Raw genomic sequence first — 26,362 nt, forward strand, 5'->3', positions numbered from 1 at the left:
TTTTCAATATGTTCATATAAAATTCTTCTATCTAATACCTTTGTAAATGCCTTAACCCATTTGAATCCATCCAGGTTTTTTAATATTAGAACTTGTTCTGTTGCATATTTTAGGTGGAGTCCAAAATGGATTCCCAACTCCATTGGAAAATCTATTGTGCAGTGGAAAGGAGGATGAAAAACAGTTGTGCTAAGTTTTAGGCATTTGTTACAGAAACAAAACATGGCTGGAAGCTTGTGGGAATACCCAATGTTTATTGTTTAAACATTTTTGGCCCAATTCCTGTCTTATCCAATGCAATCAACTGTAACAGATGGAAAATTAATTAGACAGCAGATTTATTTCATGCGCACACGTTTTCTATGCAGCAAAATCCCACTGAGGGCTGAGGTATACCACGGTCCTGTCTCACTTGGCAGGAAAGCTTGGAAGTGACAGAGGCAGATGACAAATCTGAGTCTCTGTGCCTGCAAGTTCCCAAACAACATGTCTTGTGAACACCATCCCTTTTCACTCAGACATCAGTGGGACATATCAGCCCCAGCTTTTTAAAGGACGATAGCAATGTTGCAATAAGCTTGACTGAGGTGAATTCTGTGTAGCATCAAACATACAAAAGAACATGTTTAGAATCTCACTGCAGATTGCAATAAGATCATTTTTCCCCACCGAGGGTCCTCTGCAGTAGACTTCTCTGCAGTAGACTTCAACTCGCTGAAATGTGTAGAGCTTAAAGAAAATTAAGTGGTGAGGTTGGATGTGAGATAATTGATTAGAATTGGGGTTATCTCCTGAATAACAATGCCATGCCATGTGGTCTCATTGGTTAACAAATTATATTTTAGGAAAAGCATTAGCAGGATTTCAATTTTTGCACGTACTAAATGAGAAAAAAATGCAGTCTAATTCAATTGAATGGAATTCCAAGTAAAATAAAGGACAAACAGTTAAATAGGATTGCAAAAAGATGTTGTAAAAGGCTTGCGTGTAGTGTGTCTATATGTGTTTTGGGCTGGGAGGTAGCATTAATATCAGGAAAAGTCCAAACCTCAGCTCAAGGAAAGTGCATGAAGCTGAGTGAGATGACGAGGGAGGAAACATAACAACACAATGAAAACAAAGCTGCTCGCACGATGCAAATTAACAGATTGGTGCAAAACACAAGCCACCCCACCCCCCACACAGCCGCCTCCAAGTGATAAAGCGATACATATTGCTGAATAAAGCTTCACAAATTACATGGGTAAATTTAAAATCGAATTTGTTCATAAATCCAAAATAACCGCCAGTAATTTTAAACAACAGTTAATTAATCTGTCAATTGACATATATGTGAATACCAGTTTCGTGCGTAAAATTTAATCTCAGGGATACATCTATAGCAAATAGCTCTAATCACGCCTGCTGGGACACTGGCATAAGATGTGAAAGCTCACGTTACAGTTTATTATCTAGTAACCTTTTGTTTTCTATTCTTAGTTGACTTAAGGTTAAAAATACTCAACGCTAAACAAGATTCACACACAACCAACAGTGCTCTTGTTTAACGACCATTGACGAAGTGGTGCTGAAGGATAGTTGGAAGCATGCAGTATCGGCCAGTTTTAGATATACGAGGAAGTGCGAGTGGAAACAATAATTACACCAATTTATTTTTTAATACCTCTAATGATGGATATCAATATTTATTGGTCAATTACGGGCACTTCTCAGGCTACTAATTTCGAATACAACATCCGCCTGAACCAATCACCAACATAGTTTGCGTTTATTTATTTTTTGTTGTTTTCCTTCAAACGTTGCATTGTGTGCGCATCCGCTTTCAACACTCACTGTGTGGGGGATGTAGAGATCCACTTTATAAGCTGTGCAACTGCTTACAGCTGCCATTGTAAAACACCAATTTCCCTTTAATGCATTATATTTCCCAGAATAGATAGGGTTGCGGATTGGGGTACGTGCCTTTCCTGCAATTGCCCTGGTGTGAGTCGGTGCTACCCCCCCCCCCCCCCCCCCCCCCCGAATATGGCCAGAAGCAGCAGCAGCAAGCAGCAGTAGCAAGCAGCAGTGTGGAGGCGGGGCGACATGGCTCGACAGTGCTGAAAGACAGCTCCCAGCGTTCGAGAGTGTGGGCTGTCGCTCCGCCGCGGTCTCAAGTCTTCTCCTGTGTGCATCATGAGTCCAGCGGCTCCCGGAGCGGCGCCATGAAGCGCCAGAACGTGCGGACTCTCGCCCTCATTGTCTGCACCTTCACCTACCTGCTGGTCGGAGCCGCCGTCTTTGATGCCCTGGAGTCCAAGCAGGAGACCTCGGAGAAGAAGAGCCTGGAGGAAAGGAGGTGCGAGCTCATGAGCAAATACAACCTGAGCGAGAAGAACTATGAGGAACTCGAGCTAGTTGTTTTGAAACTCAAGCCGCATAAAGCTGGGGTCCAGTGGAAATTCGCTGGATCTTTCTATTTCGCCATCACTGTGATCACAACTATCGGTAAGTAGTTCCCGCCTGTATTACAGACCTGCACTTTTCTTTCTGCATTCGTGTAATCCATTAGTAAAGAGAAAACAACATCTGATTTATTAAACTGCGTTTGGGCGCTATTCTTCTCCAAAATTAATACCTGTGGCAGTTTACAATATTCGTTTCATTTCTTCTTTGTTCAAGATAATAAAGATGTTTTTTTCTGGTGGTTTGTTGAAGCCATAGTGATTGAAATAAAGTTTCAAGGATGGAACCAGGCTACATAATCCCATGCACTAAATAGTCACTGTCCACTGTAAGAATGTTTCAGTGACATTTCTAACAAATAGGTGTATTTTTAAGTTATAGAACGAGCTACGATAGTCCGGAGTAACTAATCAATTTAGGAACTTCTAATATCGCATTCATTTACCTGTTGTGAGCCTTTATGAACAATCCTTGCCGTCAAACCCAGGAATGTCAAAACACGGAAATGTTTTCTTCCTGGAGAAAGAAAATCATGGAAATCGCTAATCTCTATATAGTTACGTATTAACAAAGACTTCTTTGGCGAATGTGTAGGTCTAGATAGGGTAGCGGAACAAAGGTAGTTAGAGGTAGGGATTCACAGAACAATGAAAGTGACATTGCAGGTTAACAAAGTCATAGAACATTCAAGCAAAGCATTTCTAGAGGAATAGGATTGAAGAGCTGAAAAGCTATGCTAAACTCATATCGGACCTTGGTCCCACCGCACTCAGAGTACTAGACACAGTTCTGATTTCCATATTCGCAAAAGGATAGATACATTAGAGGATTAATAAAAAGAATGAGACCAGAACTGACAGAAACGATTGAAAGGGCTGCAATTCTTTTCTCTGGGAAAAGGAAGACTGTGGGCCATTTGGTGGAGGTCTTTAGGATTATGCAGGGTTATGATAGGGTAGATGTAAAGAAAGTGTTTCTACTTATTGAGGACTCCAAAACTAGGATTGATAAATATAAGAATACAAGGAGAAACTTCTCTGCCCAGAGAGAAAATAGCAGTTTCTTTTAAAGGGATGCTGGATTAATACATGAGGAAGATAGGAATAAAAGGTTTTGTTGATGGGGTTAGAGAGAGGATGTGAGGAAGCTCATGTGGAGTATAAACATTGGTATTGATGAGCCTCTCTGAATGAGCTGTTTTCTGTGTTATAAATTCAATATAAGTCCATGCAATTTGCTACAGTTACCAGAAAGATATTCTGTCCACTTCTACATTGGTGAATTAGTACACTGCTTTTGGAGATCTGGGTTCTAGTCATTATTACTAAACCTTTGCCCTAAACCTTTCCACTATTATATTTACCTTCCAAAATCTCTCCAAATCCATCTATCCAACCAACGTTTTCACCCTGCACCCCCCCCCCCCCCCCCCCATCCCACCACCCCACTCTCACCACCCCCAAGCATACCCTCCAGTTTTCCCCTTCCTGGAATGACATGCACCATGTAATACTTATTTGTGTAGTAGCCTTGATATGTTTCTACATTTAATGTGTTACTTCAGTGCAATTTGTCATTGCTGTTGTTCTTTAATGATGATCCATATTTATAGGGATACTTAAATTAGGTGCAGATTCACTTTGTTTTATTTTCAATATTTTCAGCAGCTCTACCCATTTTAGCAACTGCTTAATCCAAGTATGTGTCATGTTAAACTGGAAAGCTGTCAGTTTTGTGAAAAAAATGGGTATGTTGTTTAAAGAGCTCTATCTGTTATAAATGATCAGATGGTCTATTTTTAACTGCTTTATTATGCAGCTATTGTGACTCCTTTGAACTGTTTATTTAGATGTGCCTGCACCTATTTGGATATTTCTCTATAGATACTATGAATGAAGGGTGCAGAGTGATGAAATTAATATTTCTTTGCAACAGTGGAATACAATTACGTAATTAATAGTGAAAGTAGAGGGGGCAGTCATAAACTTCTATCTGACACGCACACAAACTCATCCTAGCAGCTGTGCTCATAGCTGGCATCAGGAGGTTTAAACTATTTTCAGAATTGGTCCTCATTCAAATGCTGCCAATGAGCTGGAATGCACCAAATGGGTGCCCTATTGCAGCTCGCTGGCTGTGAGAAGGCAGGAAATCTGCAGGCTCCCAAGCTGAGCTGGCTGACAGATCAGATAAGAACATAGGAAATAAAGGGTGTAAATAATATGGCCACTTAAGCTTACTTTGCCATTCAATACAATCAGGGATAATCTTCTGCCCTAACTCTACCTTCCCACTGACTCTCCGTATATGTTGATTCCCTGAGAGATCAAACTTTCACCCAGTCCAGTTTTGAATTTACTTTATGAGGGAGCACCCAAAGCTCTGTGGGGTAGAGAATTCCAAAGATCCACAATCCTGCGCATGAATAAATTTCTCCTCGTTGCAGTTCTAATTGATTGGCCCCTCATTGTGAGACTGTATCCCGATGTCTAGATTTGCCAGCTAGGGGAAACAACATATCAGTATCTACCCTGCCAAGCCCCTTCAGAATGATATGTGATTCAATTAGATCCCCTCTCATTCTTATCCAAAAATAAAGACTAATTTATTCGGATCAAGGAGCAGGGGTTTGGGGAGGTAGGGATGGGTAGCAGGGAGCAAGGTGGGAAGGTCGCTAGTGTATAGTGGGTGGAGGAGGATGTGGTTCTTGCACAGACTAGTCGTCCAGTTGGAATATTTTCGTCGATCCACGACTGCCCATTATAGCCTGAAACTGCCCAATATATGCCAATGGAGGATAGTAAAGAAAAATATGACAAAGTCACATTAGGGTTGATGACCAAAAACTTGGCCAAAGAGGTAGGTTTTAAGTAACATTTTATGGAAGGGAAAAGAGAGGTATGGAGAAATAATTCTAGAGCTTTGAGTTTTGGCAACTGAAGCCACGATGGATGAATTATCATCTGGCATACATATTAGTAAATTAGAATAGCTAAATCAAGAGATAACAAAGGCATGGATGAGGGTTTCGGCAGCAGATGAGCTGAGGCATCAATGAATTCAGGTGGTATTCGAGCTGGAAACGGATATGGGGTCAGAGAAGTTCATCTGTCCCGACAGACGTGCTGCTAGGTGAATTGGACATTCTGATTTCTCATAGAATTTAAGTACAGAAGGAGGCCATTTGGCCCATTGGGCGCCGGCCCTTGGAAAGAGCACCCCATCCCCGTAACCGAGTAACCCGACCCAATCTTTTTGGACACTAAAGGCAATTTAGCATGGCCAATCCACCTAACCTGCACATGTTTGGTCCGTGGGAGGAAACCGGAGCACTCGGCGAAAACCCACGCAAACACGGGGAGAACGTGTATTCTCCACACAGTGACCCAAGCCAGGAATCAAACCTAGGACCCTGGAACTGTGAAGCATCTGTGTTAACCGCTGTGATAACGTGCTGCCATCCACTGTGCTACCGTGCTGCCCTCCACTGTGCTACCATGCTGCCCTTCTACCTCTATGTATCCAAACAGGTGCCGGAGTGTGGTGACCAGAGGCTTTTCACAGTAATTTCACTGCAGTGTTATTGTGAGCCTACTTGAGACAATAAATATTATTATTATCTCCGGGTTTAATATGACATCAACATGGCAGTGTAATTCAGCCTCAGGCAGCTCCTAGAGAGTGTGATAGGACCAATAGCTAGGGAATGCAATTTATCATCTCAATATTAATTGGAGGAATTTGCTGTTCAGTATTGAATGTCGAGCAAGCAATCTGGCATTATAGAGACAGGATGGAATGGGAAATTTAGTTGTGATGTAGAGCTGGTATTGTCGGTATAAATGTGGAAATTGATGATGCATATTGCAGCTGACAAAGGCAAAAGAGAACAATAAGAGCGAGCTCATCAATTGTTACAAATAGCAGGATTTCTCAAAGTTCATGGCACTCATGTCAATCGGTGTACTCCTGCGCACTAGGATGCATCATACATGAACCAAAATGGTCTATTTAATTAATGTACAGCTTGTTTGCATAGCAAACCAGCAGCTTGAAACCAATCTGGTTGCAATATTGATTTGAGGTGATAATTAGTTCTTCAGAGAGGGTTGTCACCTATAATTTCAAGTAGTTTGTGCTATTGTGAGTAGATTACTGCTGTGACACCTGATGGTCCAGCACATTGTTCTTATCCATTCACAGAGCAGGGAGCTTAGCCAGGCAGACATTTTGAAGTCTCATCAAAAGTTAAATTCTCACCTCAAGGAAATAATTTGTATCGACAGCTTAATGGGCTGAGTTTGCTTCTCAGAGATTTAAAGGGAGAACAGTTCAGAGAAGGGCAGTTTTTCTCTCTGGTCGCAGAATGTCTGTAATCTTGGCAACCAGCAAGAAAATGTGATCTGTCTTTTGAAGTATGAATCAGTTGAAGGATTAATCTAGATAAGGAAATCTTCCACCTTTGCAACTATGTTTAGAGAGAAAGAAGTCGAGTTTATTGTTTTTAATATCCAAGGAATGTAGGAGAATTTATGCTTTCACTATGAAAAATGTGCACTGTTCATTAAGCCATTTATGTTATTGATCCAAAGCTTGTGCTTTATCTCAGCAGAATGCAAAGGAACATAGTAACAGGAGTAGACCATTCATCCTCTTTGGCCTGCTCTGTCATTCAATTGGATCATGGCTGATCTGTGGCTTAACTCGACTTTAGTTCTATATCCCTTAATACAATTACTATCAATCTCAGTTTTGACATTTTCAATTGATCTGGAATGAAAAGATTTTTCACTACTGTGATGATCAAGTGAGGAGGGGATGAATGTCTCCCCTCATTTCCCTCTCCTTGCTTTGACCGCAACAGGTTTATTTATGTTTGAAAAGGATATAAGTGCCAATTCAATGAGTACTTAACTGTTTATGTGCTATGACCATAAAAGAGCCAATTAGACAGGCTTTCTGAAGTTTAGTAAAGAAAAAGGTTAACTTTATTATTCTTAAATTGACTTAAGTAAAATAATAAATATACTTTTGCACACATGCTTTTGAAGTTCACACATGCCCTCAAATGCAAGAGTGGAGATGGATAACGTGACCAAATTAGAGTGCATAAAAAGTGTTAAAGGAGTATGTATATATAGTTTGTTGACTCTACTGGCTTCAGGCTATCCTTTGCTGATTCCACTGCGTCAGATTTAAAGATGTATCCAACTGATTTGGTTAATTTTCTGAAGATGTTAGTGATGGACTGAATTTCATTTAAGAAGTCTGTTTTCAGCAGGAACGTCCCTGATTGGTCATAGACAACATATGGGTCTTGAAACTTGCCAGGTGGGTTGGGGAGAGAGATGGAGGAAAAGGTCCCCAAATGGGTTATTTCTTTCAACTTTTCAGCTTGTCCTCAGTTATGCTGAGAAAACACATTCTTAAAATCTAGAGGGTTGATCTAACATGTGACCTTCCTGCTCCAACTGCCAGGGGATCCAATTAAGGCCATTGTCCAATTATTCTATGGTAACTTGATCAGCTCATGTCCGGAAAGCTATCTTGTCCAAGTGATTACACTTAATCTCCAATAGTTGTACACCTAAGGCCTTAATGCCTTGTTAATGGGACAGGAGAATGTGTATCCTTCACATTCCCTAGCGGTCATTGTCTTTGTTGGCTTTGCAGAGTTTCTGACTCCATTCCAAAGGATTGGAATGTGGAATGTGCAGTACTGTAAATTGGGGTAGCCATCTTTGGCTGTGATCTCAGGTCACCTTCATTCTATGTTTATAAAAGTCTGTTTTTGAAAGTTCAATTTGTGTTTCCAGGTAGTGAATTAAAATCATTGTGAATAAGCACATCTTCATGACAATACTATTAACATGAAGAAGTGCTTCCTGACATCATCCAAAATGCAAGGTAGACGCTCCACAGAGGAAATCTATTTTCTCTATTTACTGGATAATATTATTTGGCCATTTTAAATATCCCAAATAAATCACCATCATCAACCTGGGTGTTACCATTAACCAGAAATGTAACTGCACCAGCCATATAAATATTGTGGCTGCAAGAGAGGTCAGAAGCTGGGAATCCTGTAGCGAGTAACTCACTTCCTGAATCTCTGATATCTGCCCATCACCTTCAAAGCACAAGCCAGGAGTATGATGGAATACTCTTCACTTGCCTAGATGACAGCAGGTCCAAAAATACGCAAGATGCTCGTCAACATCAAAGGAGTATTTCATTATAAGGTTGTTTTTTTAATTACATACACACACATTCATCCTTGCATGCTCAAATCTTAACCTTACACTATTACAGCTATGTTCTGTTTACGTTTCTGCCCAGGACACATTTGTGCTCAGTTAACTCCGGATAAGCATCAGCATCATTGTTTTCCTTTGTACAATGTGGGTGATCTTCAGGTGATAAAGTTGCAAAACAGGGTCTATCAAAGTAACCTTGCATTATGGATTTTGAATCTCTCTTTCGTGTTGAGTTGTGGCTTAAGGGAGGAGTTGTTTCAAAACCTGATGCTTTCTGGTCCCTTTTTCCTTTTCGATCCCTGTTAGGTATTGCCTCGGGGGATCTAGGTGATTGCTAAAATCTAATAGGATTTTGGACTCCCTAGCTTTTGAACAGATATCTATCTTTAATTGCCTGGCTATACTTCTTAACTCCAGTTGATAGAGTGTTTAAACTGTCCACGTTAGCGCACCCTGTTCAAGGATGTTACAGGCTTTGAATGTGGACATTTTTAGTATACCAGCATGGAAAACAACATAGGGGGCTAACAGTATAACAGCATAACAGGCTTAAACAACATAACGAGATACAAAAGCAAAGCCGAATAGAATCTCTGGCAGAAGTGCTCCCCTCCCTAAACAACTCAATGCATTCTATGCTCGTTTTGAGCAGGAAACCATCAAACCATTGTCAACTGCCCCAGCAGCCTCTGACACACCCATATATACCGATACAGCTTCTGACGTCAGATCAGCCTTCTTGAAAGTGAACCCTCGGAAAGCAACGGGTCATGACGGAGTCCCTGGTTGTGCACTCAGATCCTGCGTGGAGCAACTGGCGGGTGTGTTCGCGGATATCTTCAACCTCTTCCTTTCCATTCCAAGGTTCTCACCTGCTTCAAGAAGACCACCATCATACAGGTGCCAAAGAAGAACCAGGCAACATGCCTCAATGGCTACCATCCGGTGGCCTTGGCATCTATCACTATGATGTGCTTCGAGAGGTCGGCATGAGACATAATCTCCCTACTCCCAGAACGTCTGATCCACTGCAATTCGCATACTGCCACAACCGGTCCACAACAGACCCCATCAACCTGGCCCTTCACACATCCCTGAAACATCTTGACAACAAGGACTCCTACATAAGACTCCTATTCATTAACTACAGCTCTGCCTTCAACACTATAATCCCAGCCAAGCTCATATCAAAGTTTCAAAACCTAGGACTTGGATCATCCGTCTGCAACAGGATCCTCGACGTCCTGACACATAGACTTGTATCAGTAGGGATAAACAGCACCTTCTCCACAATAGTCCTCAATACTGGAGCCCTACAAGGCTGCGTGCTTAGCCCCCTACTATACTCCCTATACATCTATGACTGTGGGGAAAAATTTGGCCCCCACTCCATCTACAAGTTTGCTGATAAGTCAACTGCAGTGGGTTGGATCTTGAACAACGATGGATCACAGTATAGGAGGGAGATAGAAAACATAGTGGTGTGGTGTAAAGGCAACAATCTCTCCCTCGACGTCAGCAAAACTAAGGAGCTGGTCATTGCATTCAGGAAGCAAAGTATCGTGCACACCCCCATATGCATCAATGGTACCAAGTTGGAGATGGTTGACAGCTTCAAATTTCTAGATGTGCACATCACCAACAACATGTCCTGGTCCACCCACATTGATGCTACGACTAAGAAAGCAGAACAATGCCGATACTTTCTCAGGAAACTAAGGAAATTCGGCATGTCCACATTGACTCTTACCAATTTTTACAGATGCACCATAGAAAGCAACCTATCTGTCTGCATCAAATCCTGGTACGGCAACTGCTCGGCTCAAGACCATAAGAAATTGTAGAGCGTTATGAACACAGCCCAGTCTATCACACAAAACCGCCTCCCATCCATTGACTCCTCTGTCTACACCTCCCATTGCCTTGGGAAAGCTGGCCGCATAATCAAAGACCCCTCCCACCCGGATTATTCCCTCTTCCAACCTCTTGCATCAGGCAGGAGATACAAATGTCTGAGAACACGCACGAACAGGTTCAAAAACAGCTTCTTCCCCACTGTTACCAGACTCCAGAGTGACCCTCTCATGGACTGAATTGATGTCTTCACACATCTTTTCTATTGAGTAGTACTGCACTCTGTATGTTTCACCCGATGCCTATGTATTTACATTGTGTATTTATGTATGTCCTATATTTTTTCATGTATGGAACGATCTGTCTGGACTGTATGCAGAACAATACTTTTCACTGTATCTCGGTACATGTGACAATAAATCAAAGCAAAACAAATCAGAATGACAAAGCCTCTATTGAAGTTTTAAAATTATGTCTTGGAATCATTTTAATTTCCTGCTTCTAATTTCTCATTTGTCTGTGGGTTTTGTCATGGATGACACGTCCTCAAATTTCTGTTAATACCAAGCAGAGAAGAGTCAAATGGCTCCCCTCTTGCATGGAAATATTGTTTGTCCACAATAGAAGCTAAACTAGTGTGGAGACATACCTGAGTCCCTCAGAGGAGATGGTGTTGTGCATCATGGGGCCAGCTTTTATAGAGCCTGTAACATCTGCCATAGCTGAGAGCATTCAGGGTGACGGTATGTTATTGCTTATGCCCGTTCTTAATTCTGACCATACCTTCATACTGCTATCTGGCATCGTGCACAAGCACCCAATGGTGTGCTAATATCCCACCCTTATCCCAAACCCCCCTCTGATATTCTGTTTTCAGATACCCAAAGAACTGTCATCTGCTCGGTCACAGCAGCCCCTGAAGAAAAAGAGAGCGAGTTGCATCAGTCCTCCGATGAAGAAGTACTGTCAATGATCTGACACTCGCATCCACCAGCTTAAATACTGGAAGCCTAGTATAGAATCAGGATCTGCATGTGGTGAGCCTTCGGGTGAATGCTTCCGCACACTGACTCAGATGCTTGGTGCAGGCTTGCCAGGCAGTCTTCTGTCACCAAACTAAAAACAAAGTGCCAGAAATGCCCATCAGGTTTCTGCATTATCGTCTGGAGAGAGAAGCGGGTATCATTTCAAGTGACAGCCTCCTGTCACTGTTAAAATGGTTGGAGGGGTCTGGCTCCATTGTGGCAGAGGGCAATACTCAGAGCCTGGACCCAGCTTTTCCATCATTAAAATGTTAGTCAATTCTATGACAGTACTTGCAGACTCATTTGTGATAGTGTCTGGTAGCCGCTGTCTCACCTTACGTTTCAAAACAGGTGGAATCAAAATGAAAGCCCCGTGAGTGCGACACTACCACCGTGGAGCAAGAACCTTGCTGTCCTCTCGCAGGAAGACAACATTCATGCAGCTACCACTCTGCGAGTACCCTTGCTGTTACCTCTCAGCAAACAGCTTAGACCGCTGGCTGCCCATATTGAGATCGTGTAATCTGAAGCTGGGCCCTCAAAGCCAGAGTTCTTGAGGGTGTGCTGCGAGGCTGTCTGTAATCCTCTCCACTGAAAATCAACAACCTTCCACCAGCCACTGGAATAGCACTGTTTCAGAGTAATAGGCCAGGCAAAGATACCTAGATGGTGGTGATGAGTAATCCAGAGGCCTTTGTTGAGTACATGGGTTTAAATCTCACAATGGCAGCTGGTGGAATAAAAAACTAATCTCAGTTATTATTACTATGAAATAATATTTTTTTGTTGTAAAAACCCATCTGTCATTTAGGGAAGGAAATCTGCTGTCTTTACCTGGTCTGGTCTTCACGTGACTCCAGATCCACAGAAATGTGATTGACTCTGAACTGCCTTATGAAATTGCCTAGCAATTAGGAATGGACAGAAAATGCTGGCCTTGCCAGTGACACCCATCGTGTGGAAGAATATAAAAAAAACAGGCACCAGGTTAAGGCACAAGGTTGAATAGTTCATTTTTGTTTGTTTGGTTGGGTACGTTTTTGGATAAACTTTTAATGACAAGGTTTCTGTCGGTAACCTTTAGTGTAGGATTTGGCCACCAGGATGTTAGGATGGGATGCCTCAGATGGATGCTAAAGTGAGGAGTGGTGGAGCCACGGTGATAAAGGGAAGTTGTCCTATGGGGAATGGAGTCTGACAGAAAGTACATTTGGATGAGGATAAATTGAACCAAAATAAAGTTAAAAGTGCATTTTCAAGTTCCACCCCCTTGTATCTCCTGTAATCCACAACATGCACACATGTCCTGAAATGTCCACAAAGAAGCTGGGGACCTTCACACCCACTTTTCCTGCAATTGTTCTTCATTCACAGCCTAAAGATGTAATAGGGCCACTTCTGTACCTATTCATTCCCTGTGCCTGTTCTAACACTCATTAACTGATGCTTACTCACAAATAGATTACATTCTATTTAATGGTAAACATAGTTCCTTCAGAATTTACTTTCTGCTTAAAGGAGACATATAATACCAAACAAAAAGATGTCAATGAAGAGGATCCCAGGTCTTCACACTTCCATCTATTTTTGAGAAGGATGATTTGGAAATTCTAGACCAACACAAGATGACAGCATTGTGACATGGAAACTAGGAGAGGTATGCCAGCTACAGGTAGGGTTCTGGTTCTCAGTTCTTGCGATTAAAGTGAGATCACTTCACTCATTCTATCACTTTGGGAAGGATTCTTCACTGCCGACACCGGCAGCAAGATTCACGATCGGGCGGAGAATGTTGCGTCGGGCAAAAAATGGGATTAGCGCCTGGTACTGATCCCATTTTGATGTTCCGATCCTCTGCTGGTGGTGGCATTGAGTTTTGCGCCCCGCACAAGCAGCCCCATGCAAATCCGTGATTTGTATCAATTTGACTACGATTAATGGGTGGTTGATACTCCACCCCTCCGCGATGCTCCACCCCTCTCAGGCGCAGGCGTAAATTAGTTCAAGTATTTACGAACGGGACCCAGCGACATGGCTGTTGAGGGGGAGCAAGAAGGTAAGAAAACTTGGGCTTGCAGGGGATGTCGGCCTGGATCTCAGGGAGCAGCAGGGGAACGACTTGGTGGCAAGTGTGTGGACTTGGGGTGCCCCCCTCGGGATCGGGTGGCTCAGAACTACATTGCTGCATTACTTCATTTAAACCCACCCCTCAGCTGTAGCTTACAGGTTCCTGACTGTTGAGACAGCTGACTGCTTGCAGTATCCTGTGTATGCTCAAAAGGCATCTGGTCATTTGGGAATCAACGTATCCTGCTCCTCTGAAAACCCTCATACTCCAGCAGTATCATAAAGGCATGGTCATGCTCAGTCACCGGCCCACCAGTTGCTGACACTCCCCAGAAGTGTAGCCCCACAGCAGAGGAAGCAGCAGATTATCAGTGCTCACCCCAAACAAAGGACGCATTCAACGTGGTCGTTGAAATCGTCCCTGGCACACCGTCCCTCTCAGAGTAGAAGCCTCACCAGTGATACTATCAGCTAGCCCACCCTGAAGATCATCAGCTGTCTCCAAACACTGCCTGTTCACTGCACCCCTGCTCCCATCAACCTGCCCTGGACAGGATTCTTGACCCACTCTGTGTCACAACCTAAGGGGGCAGCACGTTAGCACAGTTGCTGCACAGATCCAGTGTCCCAGGTCCCAGTTCGATTCCCTGTTTGGGTCACTGTCTTGCAGAGTCTGCACGTTCTCCCCGTGTCTGCATGGGTTTCCTCCGGGTGCTCCGGCTTCCTCTCACAGTCCAAAGGTGTGCAGGTTAGGTGGATTGGCCATGATAAATTGCCCTTAGTGTCCAAAAAAAAGGTTAGGTGGGGTTACGGGGATAGGGTAGAGGTATGGGCTTAGATAGGGTGCTCTTTCCAAGGCCTGGTGCAGACTCGATGGGCCAAATGGCCTCCTTCTGCATTGTAAATTCTATGATTCTATGTGTTAAAACCAGGCTCCCCAAAACACTACAGCAAAACTCCCAGCACACACACACACACACACACACACACATCCCTTGCTCACCCCCATCTGTAGGATCTGCTTGTACACCAGCCTCTTCGCATGGAGCTGTCAGGCAGCACAGGTTGACCGTCTCCATCACAGAGCCAGTTGGCACTCTGCTGGTGGGATAAACAAGTTTCACCCAGTGAGGAGGAACACAGCAGACCCCACTTGGCGAAAAGGACAGGGGCCCAGAGCCTATCGCTAACACAGATTGCCGCAGGGGCCAGCTTGTGAGGCTCAAGTGCTGACCATCCAACAGGCTGAGGAGGAGATGTGAAGGAGGTGCCGAGTCAGGCCATGTTTATAGCATCGCGCCTGTCCTTTGAGAAGCTGCCAGACGCATGTGTCGATGATGACTCCAGCTCACCAGGGAGACAATGCGCCAACTGTGCCAGATGGTGACAAGGCCTCCGCTGCTAGGGTATGGAGGACAACCGCTCCCAGTGGCCGTCAAGTTGATGGTCCTGAACTTGTAAGCCTCTGGCTTATTCCAGGGCTCAGGAGGGCACCTGTATGGGATATTAAAAATGTCCACACACGGGTCCATCCACACTGTAACGGATGCGCTATGCAGCTTCAACCTGGACCAGGCCAACAAAATGCCCAGGTAGCAGGATTTTCCACCATCTCTGGCATACCCCAGGTCCAGAGGGAGATCAATGGCATGCATTTCGCCCTGTCAATACTGATTTGACAAGTGGAGCCTTTCATCAATAGGAAGGGCTTCCACTTCCTGGATGTGCAGTTGGTGTGCGACCACCAGCTGCACACCATGCATGTCTGCATCCGATATCCAGGTAGCGTACATGACGCATATGTCCTGGTGCACTCATCGGTACCAGGCACCTTCAAGGCACACCCTCAGATAAGGAATTGGTCATTGGGTGACAAGATAATGACGCTCAGCTTACACAAGGTGCACTTCCAATGTCTGGACTGCTATGATGGGGCTGTCCATTACCCCCAGAGGGCCACGAGCATTATGGTGGCCTGCTGTGTGCTCGGTATCATCATGCAGCAACAGGGTGACATACTGGAGGAGAAGGATGAACGACAGACCTCATCTGATGAGGGTGGTGTCCAGGGGGATCCAGGTATGGAGCCTGAGCTGGCAGGGTAGACAGCCCAACGCTTGCTCCAGGATAGCTGTGCACAGGACAACCTCATCACCTCCTGATTTACCAACCAGAAGGCCTGGCCATCGGCAGCTCTGTCGCCGTGGCCCACCTCTCCCCCCCGCACCCCCCTGCTCTTCATTTCCGCTGTCCCCATACATCACACAGAACCCTCACCCTTTCCCTCTCCTTCATCCTTCCACCCCTTCCCTCTCCTTCATCCTTCCACCCCTCCCCCCTCCCTCTGTCCTTCCACCCGTTCCCTCTCCCTCATCCTTCCACCCCTTCCTCCTCCCTCAGTTCTTCCACCCCTTCCCTCTCCCTCAGTCCTTCCACCCCTTCCCTCTCCCTCAGTCCTTCCACCCCTTCCCTCTCCCTCAGTCCTTCCACCCCTTCCCTCTCCCTCAGTCCTTTCACCCCTTCCCTCTCCCTCAGTCCTTCCACCCCTTCCCGCTCCCTCAGTCCTTCCACCCCTTCCCTCTCCCTCAGTCCTTCATTCCACCTTCCCCCTAACCTTCCAACTACCACAGAACCCCCTCCAGTCTCTGAGAGTCATTAAATGAAAATGAAAATCGCTTATTGTCACGAGTAGGCTTCAATGAAGTTACTGTGAAAAGCCCCTAGTTGCCACATTCCGGCGCCTGTCCGGGGAGGCTGATATGGGAATCAAACCATGCTGCTGGCCTGCTTGATCTGCTTTAAAAGCCAGCAATTTAGCCAAGTAAGCTAAACCAGCCCCTGCATGCCAGCATCACCACAGGGTGTTGGCAGTATCAGTGGGTCTTGTCCATGGGACGGTGGGTGATGATGACTCTCTGTGAGATGAGCTCTGCTGCTCATTTTTTGACAAAGTCTGACTCCTGTCTTTAGGATAACATACCACTGTCCGCCCAGGTAATTCCTGCAGATGTGCTGGCAAATCCTTCTCATGTGCCCAACACTGGTCTTGGGGAAGGGGGTGTGGTGGTGGGGGGTGGGGGGGGGGGGGGGGGCATTGTGGGAAATGGTGAATGGTGAGGACTGACTCCCTGGGGATGCTGTCATGCAAGACGGGCTCATATGTCATCATGACGGGATCATGTGTCATGGGTATCCTGACCTTCCCCAATCTCCACCTCCCTGCACCCCCTTCCCACCTGGCAGATGGGAACACCCAGCCCCAGCCCATCTTTCACACCCGTCAGACAAAGGTTAGAGGCAGGTTGGATTTTTGGTGTAAAAATGTTTAATGGTGATTATGTACAATAGGTATGCCCTTACCCCTAACTATCTTCTATCTACTACACCCGTGTCACCTACCTCCTTGTATTACCTGTGCCTACCTCTCCTTCTACGTGTTTGCCCAGACAGCACATCAGGAGTGGAGGCGGGCTGCTGCTTGTCTTGTCCTCTGCCCTGTGTTGCCCTTGGCAGCCGTCCTGTAGAGGACCTTGGCCTGGATGGGCCAGGTTGACTTTCAGGTGTCAGGCAACGACGTGTCCCACTGTTCTGCCTGCTCCCACAAGATATGCCAGTGTCAGGTTGTGGGGGGGGGGGGGGGTTCTGATGCGCTGAGGTGTTCCAGCACATCCCCGGAGGGACCCTCCGGCATTAGCCCCATCACTTCCTCCTCCTTCAGGGTGCTTGCTGGCCCGCGGGCTACTCCATGGGATGGAGGTGAGGCCGGAGTGAGCTCCGGAGGTGTCAATGTCATCCGGCGCTGCCATATCTGGAGGCATTTAGCTTTAAGTGTCCTTTATAAATTTGGTTCACGATGGTGTGGTATCAGGAAAAGGTTGGTCTTGGTCATGTTGCCTGCTGAATCATTTATCCTGAAGTCACCATTTTTGCCTTCATAACAGATGAACTGCAGTGGCCACTGTCTTTTAAAGAAAATGGCTGCTGAGGCTAAAAAAAACAAAAGGGCGGAACTAGACTGGTTAAGGTGCAAAAAGCAGAAAAACACCTTTTATATTCATTAAATTTATAAATAGGCAAAAGGCTTTTGAATCTAATGCCTTTCAACACACTTTCACTTTGACTACAGTTGCCTAGCCATCAGCAATGCCTCTTATATACAAATGTTAGTTTTCAGAATGGATCAGAGGCTTTGGGGAGCGAAATCCTTGTAAACTCATTGTAATACATTGATTCACCTGAGGAACGAGCTGTGCTCTGAAAGCTAGTGATTCGAAAAAAAAACCTGTTGGACTTTAACCTTGGTGTTACAATTAGCAGTGAGTGAATGGGTATGGACGTGGCATAGCCGCAAAACTGAAGCAGATGTTTTTTGTGATCAGTTATTGAGAGGAAATTTCTGCCTCGATAATTTCCATATTGAGGTCATAATGTGATTCGAAAACAGATAAACTAATCACTGTCTTCAGAATATGTAAAGATTTATCAATATTACTGAAATCAAAGGCTGTGATCCTCCAGACTCTTTGAGGACCGGGTTGGAGTTGGGAAGACTGACCAACACTAATGCGCTGTCGCACCATTTTCAGATGGTCTGCCTGGTGACTAATGAAGTCATTTAAATGGCCATTAGTGGCTTGTCCCAGTCTCTGCTGGCATTTTACCACTAGCAGAAGGGCTCTGTTGCACAGAGATCACAAGATAATCTCGGCAGCATCCAGGTTCTGGGAAATGTGTGGAGGATTTTTTAATGTGCCTTTATGGCCCATGACAGGTTCCCCAGTCGCAGTAGCGTTCCATGGCAACAGTACCACATGCCCTCAGTGACTCTGAGCCACTTTTCCGCTTCTGTTTGACCCAGACCTCACTTACCTGATTGTGAGGGCACCCATTCATCGCTGTGCTATCCTTCTTCAGGTGTAGCTGCAGCAGTGATCATCACTCCTGATGGTGCTGCTGAGTTGCTAGCCCTCTGACTGGACCGCCAAATCTTGGGGTCAGCGTCCATCCTTAACTTGGTACCAGGACCGGTGGCAGACAATCAATTGGCTTATGCTGGAAAAATGTAGCCCCAGATGCCAATGTCCATTTAAGTGAGGTTTACCCCTGCTCCAGCCAACCCCTCATTTGGCTCTGATGGAGGGATGCATGTCACCTTTAAAAGCTCTCAGCCTATGAGGTAAATTTAACGAGTTAGTGCGGCTGATAATGAACCCCATTCAATGGGCAGGCCGCCCAGACAGCTGGCAAGATTAGCGTATACATTTTGAGGCCCTTCCAATTATTTCGTCATTATTTTTACTCTCTGGAAAATTGTAAAGAGTGGGAATCAGAAGGCAAGACCTGTCTTCCCTCAGGAGTCTTAACTTGTAAAATTTACTTCCTCGTAAGGCTGGAATGTTTAGTCAGAGTTTAAGTCTCCACATTGCTCCCAGGTGTCATGTTTTTAGCTTGGACCAATCAGAATCCAACATTGGTCCACATTCCCATACCAGCCTCCCCGGACAGGCGCCGGAATGTGGTGACTAGGGGCTTTTCACAGTAACTTCATTGAAGCCTACTCGTGACAATAAGCGATTTCTTTTCTTTTCTTCTTCTCATTGACCATATTATACTCGTTGTTCATTAGATTAGCACTTTTTATACCTTTAGCTTTCTATTATTTAATTACTTTTCGCTGACTTTTTCTCTCCTTTTTAAATTATTTGAGGGCAGCTCAGTTACGGCCCAGCTCAGAACTGTGTATCCGCTCCACCTCACCCTGAACAATGTGCAGTGGCTACCGGCCTTCGGGTTTGCTGATGCTGTTCCTTTGACTCTCCTATTGCTGGTTTTCAGCCTCCACTTCATAGGGACTAAACAGGGAAATCCAGGAGCTGTGGTACATAGTCAAAGTCTGTAATTGAATCCAAGGCAACAAAGACTGAGGTCAGAGCCTGCTGTTCTCGATCAAAATGTCAGGAAGAATAAAGCTCGAATCAATTCGTTTCCAACCTGGTGTTTGTGCAGAAACTCAAAAGAGCCTCCATCAGCCCCGAGTTCAAAGTTAAACTAAAACTGGAAACACAGTCTCATAGAGGAAGGAACATTCCAAAGAAAAACCTGACAAATCAACATTGCGTATCAGCTAAGCCCCAGCAATTTGAAATAGTCTATTGGCTGACAGCCAAGTCCATCAAGATGTATCAGCATTAATGTCAGAGCAAACAGCACATCCTGCTGGAGATACTTTTTTTTTAAATTAAAGGTGAAGTCCATCTTAAAACAGGCAATTTTTTGGCCATATACAAACATTGAAATAGCAAAATAACAAAAATGAAAAGGAAAAAACAAGGGACAGACAGGGGTTAAGAGGAAAATCCTTACATTCCCAATTTCTGTAGAGTTGATGCTGGAGACATTTGCTCCTGAACCCACAAGAATATATAGGGGCAGAGAGAGGTCATCCTCCAGCATGCAAGTGACAGACACCTGTGAGCTCATCTTACACACCTGCCAATGAAAGGAAGAGGATGCTGGTGCTTTGGAATATGGCTTTAACAAGTCACTTTTTCCACAGCTGGCACAGCTGACTAAAACCTATTTCATCAGCCCAGTCGGCCCTCCTTGTAATGAATCAATATCACAAATGGAGCTGTATTTTCATTCAAGGTGCAGGCCAGAATTTATGTTTGGATCCCCAGATAAATCACAAATTTCCATAGCTGCCAAGTTATTTCCAGAAGAGAGGCTATTCTGCATTAAAGAAGGTACAGCCAAAGAAATTGCAGTTGGTGGATTCAATTGCTTGAGCCTACCCTTGCCAATACCTTCGGTCATATTTCCGCAATTGGTGGCTCTGCCTTTCCTGTTCCACAGGCCCCATCTGAAATTGTCAGCCTGACTCGAGACATTTGTACAGAGGCCCATCCTGCTGGCTTTGAGAGGTTCGCTTGATCTCCTGTTCAATTTATGCTGAGGTTGTTCCTCTAAACCCCATGGGATGTTGTGGCTGCTGTGCTGTGGGAAATGTGTACATACACACTGTGGGAAAGACTCACCCAGTTAGCGAGCATATTCTGGAAGGTCTGTTGTGGGAGTTGCTGCAAAGAAGCACGGTTTTCTTTGGGGCAGTAGGACACCTTGCTGTGAACGCAGGGGTGCAGAATGATTAAAGTTAATTCAGTGAGAGGAATGAATAAGAAGTTTCCTTCCGCAAGTGAAATGCCAAAGTAAGTGTATCCATTTTTGTACAGGTTGACTGTCTCAGAAATGATAACCTCGTGTCAAAGACTCTTTAAAAGATGTTTCCCTAAAGTTGCCCATGAACAATGTATTTGTATCTGTGTGCCCATTTTCTTATCAGTGGAGTCAGAAATTCAATTTAAGATAATTCATCAGCAAAGTCATTTTACTTTAAAGGAAAATGATAGGTTATTTCACACTATTGCTCTGGTTCTTAACCCCATCCCCGTGGCAAGTTGTGGCAGACAGGAAGGGCACACGGACAAGGCGGTGACAGTCAATTTCCCACTGGTGTCAAATGATGGTGGGAACATGCGCTCCTACTGTAAGAGTGGCTTGCCATTCCCACCCGAGGAGCGGCACAAAACTGATCAAGGCCCAACTGGAATTGAATGAAATGAAATGAAAATCGCGTATTGTCACGAGTAGGCTTCAATGAAGTTACTGTGAAAAGCCCCTAGTCGCCACATTCCGGCGCCTGTTCGGGGAGGCTGTTACGGGAATCGAACCGTGCTGCTGGCTTGCTTGGTCTGCTTTCAAAGCCAGCGATTTAGCCCAGTGTTAAACAGCCCCTTGTCTCCCCAGCCCCCCCCCCCCCCCCCCCCCCCCCCCTTCCAATGATCTGTGCTGCAAATGATGGTGGGAATATCAACTCCTACTGTAAGAGTGGCTTGCCATTCCCACCCAAGGAGTGGCACAAAACTGATGAAGGCCCAACTGGAATTGTCTCCCCCCCCTTCCAATTATCTGTGCTGCCAGTGTGTTTTCACAACAATCCAGAACTCACCTGGAACATCAACCTTATGGACTTTCACGGCACAGTTTCTTCCAGGAGGTGGATATTCTCAGAGAAGATTCTTCCAGGAGGTGGATATTCTCTGTGTGGAAGGGTCAGGGACCCACAGTGGCCTCCTAGTTGGGCTGCAGTGGGGCTATGATGCATCGACTTACCAGGTTCCACTGAGGCCCATGTCCCCTGTTCAATGAGGTGAGTGTGATCAGTTGAGGTTTCACTTACCTTCCTAGAGGGAATGACATTATTCTGGCTCTTCCTGCACTTCAGGGAAGTCCTCTGGTGGAGACCCTGGGCACTGACCACCCTTGAGACTTCTTTTCATGCAGGGTTGTTCTGTCGGCTCGGCCTCCCTCCCATCCTGTAGGTAGACGCGCCCCACCTGGCCTCCACTTCATTCAGGACTTTGAGGGAGATGTCACTGAATCTGGGGGCCCGGGGCCAGTGGGCCATCTTCCCCATCAACATTTTGTAGGTTATGTCCATGTCTGGTGCTCAGATATGATGATGGGGCGCATATCAACCAGCCCGCGCCGTTGCACGAAAAGTTGGGAAAACCCCAACTGCATAATTAATTAATGAGGCCAACATTACGCAATATGGCACAAATTGCCAGAAGCCTCCACAGGATTTAATCCAGGAATGGAAAATTCTGACCGAAGTTACTAACATAGACATACGCACAAAGATTAGTTTCAGATGTAGAAAAAAATGAATCAAGTTCAATCCGTATTGGTCAGTGCAGGCCTGATGTATTTTGAAGTCAAGATGTTACGGTGTCTGAAGTGAAGGTTGAGGGTTTGAGGTTGTTGAATTGTCTTTGCAGCTGCTGTGGCTTCCACAGTTGAATTTGCAAAGGTTGCTTTAACAGGTGAGCTTAATGGGAGCAATCAGGGTTGCGGGGTGCTTCCTTACTTCTGATCTCCAGGTGTAGCACTTTCAGCTGCCTAATTACACCAGCAGCTTTTTAAAAGTGCCTTTCACTGTCTCCCCTTGGCTTGAAGCCTATTCAAGATGGTTTTCTGTGGATCTGCATTTTTTCTGTCCATTTTAATGCCAAGGTGAGGGCATTATCACATCACCTGTACAACAATGCCAAGTCTCTTTCCACAACAGCCAAGTAGTAATTCTGTTGCAGTTATCCAAACTCCTTACCCCCATGTAGTGAATAAAAGGGTCAAGGTTGTCCATAATTTGCAGTGGCTTAACAATTAGTCTCTTGGTGTTTGGAGGAAAATCCATCAAGTCAATGCATTTCTGTTCATTCTTTTGGAACACTCATGAATTTTAAATGTGAATGTCTGAGGAATGCATCCTGGTCTCTTTGGGAGGGAAGAGAAAGATGATTGAAGTCCGCACTTCTGTCTGGTAGCCTGGAGCCATTTTGAGAACAGCCTTTAAACTCGACCCAAGGTATTTTTTAAAATGTGACCGTCAGAACAGTTTTTCTAAAATTCATAATATCAGAACTGTGCACGGTAACACTCAGGGCTGAGGCAGTGCTGGATTTTGGATCTTGCCGGCTTTAGGCAGTTTGTTTGGGATGGGTCAGGTCAAAGGTCGCTCGGACCACTATGGTCATGTGAAGCCAATAATGAGTTAATGCGCGCGCAATTGCAGCATTTAAGCCCAACAAGACAGTAAGTTATTTTACTTATCTAATAGTAAAAATTCATGCATGGCATCTTTTATGGACACCGCCAGCTTTCAGACACACTGGTTTTCAGGGAGTCGGATTTGAGACACTTTACCTTCGGTTATTATATATTCATAATACATACGGCACACACCAAAACTGAGCTGCAAGCGCCTCAGGGAAGTTGCATGTAAAACATGCTGAAAATCTGCACCTTTTTTGACTCTTTCTTTAATTGCACAAAAGCTGAACAGCACTCTTTGTTATGGGGGGTAACAAAGTAGTTTACACTGTGGCGGAGAAACATTTAAGTATACGCTTAGAATCAACACTGCCATGAGGAACAGCATGCATGTTATAATGGAATGCAATCACACAACAGGGATATAGGCACGATTGTCACCTACTGTGCCTTGGGCTCTTAAGAACCCAGTAAAAGTATTCCATCCTGTCCATGTGGTGCTACTTTCCTCAAAGTGCTGCTCCTGTGGCACAAGTCGTCTGCAGGTTAATGTGAAGCAGAATGGGTACACCCCATTTGAAATTGAAGTGCGTAACATAACATTGTACACATACATTTTGATTTGTATTGGATACACCACGATATTCTTGGAACTTTGTTCAAGAGCTTATTGACATAACCATAGAAAATAGGAGTCGGAGTAGACGATTCAGTGTTTTGAGTCTCCTCCATCATTCATTATGACCATGGTTGATCATCCAACTCAGTAACCTGTTCCTGCTTTCCCACCATATCCTTTGATCCATTTAGTCTTAAGAGCTATATCTAACTCCGTCTTGAAACCATACAATGTTTTGGCCTCAGCTTCTTTCTGTGATAATGAATTCCACAAACTCACCCCTCTCTGGGTGAAGACATTTCTCCTCATCTCAGTCCTAAATGGTTCCCCCCGTATCCTTAGACTGTGGTCCTTGGTTCTGGCACCCTTCCTGCAGCTACCCTGTATAGTCTTGTTAGAATTTTATAGGTTTCTATGAGACTTCCCCCAGCGAAACCCCAGCGAATATTTCCTAACCGACTCAATCTCTCCTCATAAGTCAGGAATCAGTCTGGTAAACTTTTGCTGCACTCCCTCTGTAGCAGAAACATCCTTCCTCAGCTAAGGTGACCAAAACTGCACACAATATTCCAGGTGTGGTCTCACCAAATCCCTGTATAATTGCAGTAAGACATCCCTGCTCTTGTACTCTATGAAGGCCTTCTTCACCGCCTGCTACACCTGCAAGTTTACTTTCAGCGACTGGTGTACAAGGACACCCAGGCCTCATTGCACATCCCCCTCTCTCAATCTATACTAATTATATGCATATAATGACTTTCCTGTTTTTGTTACCAATAACCTCACATTTCTCCACATTATACTACATCTGCCATGTATTTGCCCACTCACTCAACTTGTCCGAATAACACTGAAGCATCTCTGCATCATCTTCACACCTCACCTATCACCCCACTTTGTGTCATCTGCAAATTTGGAGATAATTGACGCGATTCAATGAAAAAAATGTCAATGTCCGGTTTTGGAAAGATTTGACGGGATATTTCATGACAGCCGTGTTGGTGAGGTCATGGCCCCTGTTCAACGGCTCTTAGTGCCAAAAATGAACCCTCACAAGAGTCTCGACATAACCAACTGCTTTGCAGCCGGATTTGCCCTACTTGTGTCTCAACAGCTCGCTGATAACAAGGGGAAGCTGTATTTAAATGTTCGCTCACCACTCATTCCCAGTCAACACACAAGCATGGCAGCACCCAGACCTACTCTTTGCTTTGGGGATTGCGACATTACAAGGCTTCTCGACACTGTGGATGAGAGGCGGGCCTGTTTCCTGAGGGGGTCGGAGGACCAGCAGCAGGAGCAGCAATGCCACCTGGGAGGCAGTGGCATGGCTGTCAGAGCAAGCCGCATGACCAGGAGGACCGCTGTCCAATGTCGGAAGAAGACAATCGACCTCCACTGAGCTGCAAGTGTAAGTTATCACCTCGCTCTCCAGACATCAGTTCCACATGCCTCCCTTAAAATTCCCCTCCCCTCCACAAATCACTGGCTGACACTTCTCACCCTCCCTACATCCTCAGAACCCCCTAACACCCACCAGCACAACTCTTTTGTGTCCAGGTGAGGTGCCTGCACATGCCACCTGCTATATAACCATCAAGCTTGTAGCTCACAATGCCCTTTCTTTGTCCCTACAGGAGAAGATAACCCAAAGTACACAGAAAAGGGCCAAGATGGGGGGGGGGGGGGGGGGGGCTAAGATTCGAGTCCTCATCCCCTATTGTAATGATATGCATCACTGTATATACACAAGGGGTTAATGTAAATAGACTACAACTAAGTAACCACTAGAGGGAGCGCCAGAGATGTATATAAGATAGACAGGAAGTCAGGCAGGCACTCTTCACAGGAATGGCAGCTAGTGAGCAGGGCATAGACAGACAGCTCAGATGTAAAATCTAGTATAAGTGCTTGAGAGAGAACAAACTTACACAATAAAGCATCTACTTCAACTGTAAGATTATGAGCTTTATTCAGACACAAGGAATACGACATGGTACCAGAACTTGCTTCAGAACGCTTACTGGAAGATTACACAAGATGCAGACAAAGAAAGATCGAAAAGACAAGAAAACGCGTACCGGAATTCGACGTGGGGAGACTTCACTGATTCGATGGAACTCGTTGGAACTCCACCACAGCTGAAAACAATTGGTAATTTAAGTCATTGATGGAAAATTTTTAAACTGATGTTCGAAATATACATTGTAGCTAATGATTTGAGCACGGCCTCTGAAGAAACAAAAATAACACTGCTACTAGCAGGACATGAAGCTAGAGACATCTATAATTGCTTTGATTACTTGAAAGGTGAAGACAACACCAAATTATAGTAATACTCAAAAATTTGAAGATCACTGTAACATCAGTAACAATGCCGCTTTAAGACATTCAGTGCTCGGAGGCCAAATTTCACAGAGAATGAGTGATGTGAAACTCAAACAATCATTATCAGAACAGAAAGTTTTAACGCTGGAAATCGC

At 44.8% G+C, this 26,362-nt stretch overlaps 1 protein-coding gene across 1 annotated transcript in view; it reads left to right on the forward strand.

The window, feature by feature from the left end:
• The first annotated feature begins 2,080 nt into the window (after positions 1 to 2,080).
• Positions 2,081 to 26,362, forward strand: part of kcnk3a (potassium channel, subfamily K, member 3a) — a 163,973-nt gene continuing 139,691 nt past the window's right edge. Inside the window, exon 1 of the mRNA XM_038799596.1 lies at positions 2,081 to 2,487. Coding sequence (XP_038655524.1) covers positions 2,205 to 2,487 — 283 coding nt within the window. The 5' untranslated portion in view covers positions 2,081 to 2,204. The remainder of the gene's footprint in view (positions 2,488 to 26,362) is intronic.

Source organism: Scyliorhinus canicula, chromosome 6, assembly GCF_902713615.1.
Source record: "Scyliorhinus canicula chromosome 6, sScyCan1.1, whole genome shotgun sequence".
NCBI lineage: Eukaryota > Metazoa > Chordata > Chondrichthyes > Carcharhiniformes > Scyliorhinidae > Scyliorhinus > Scyliorhinus canicula.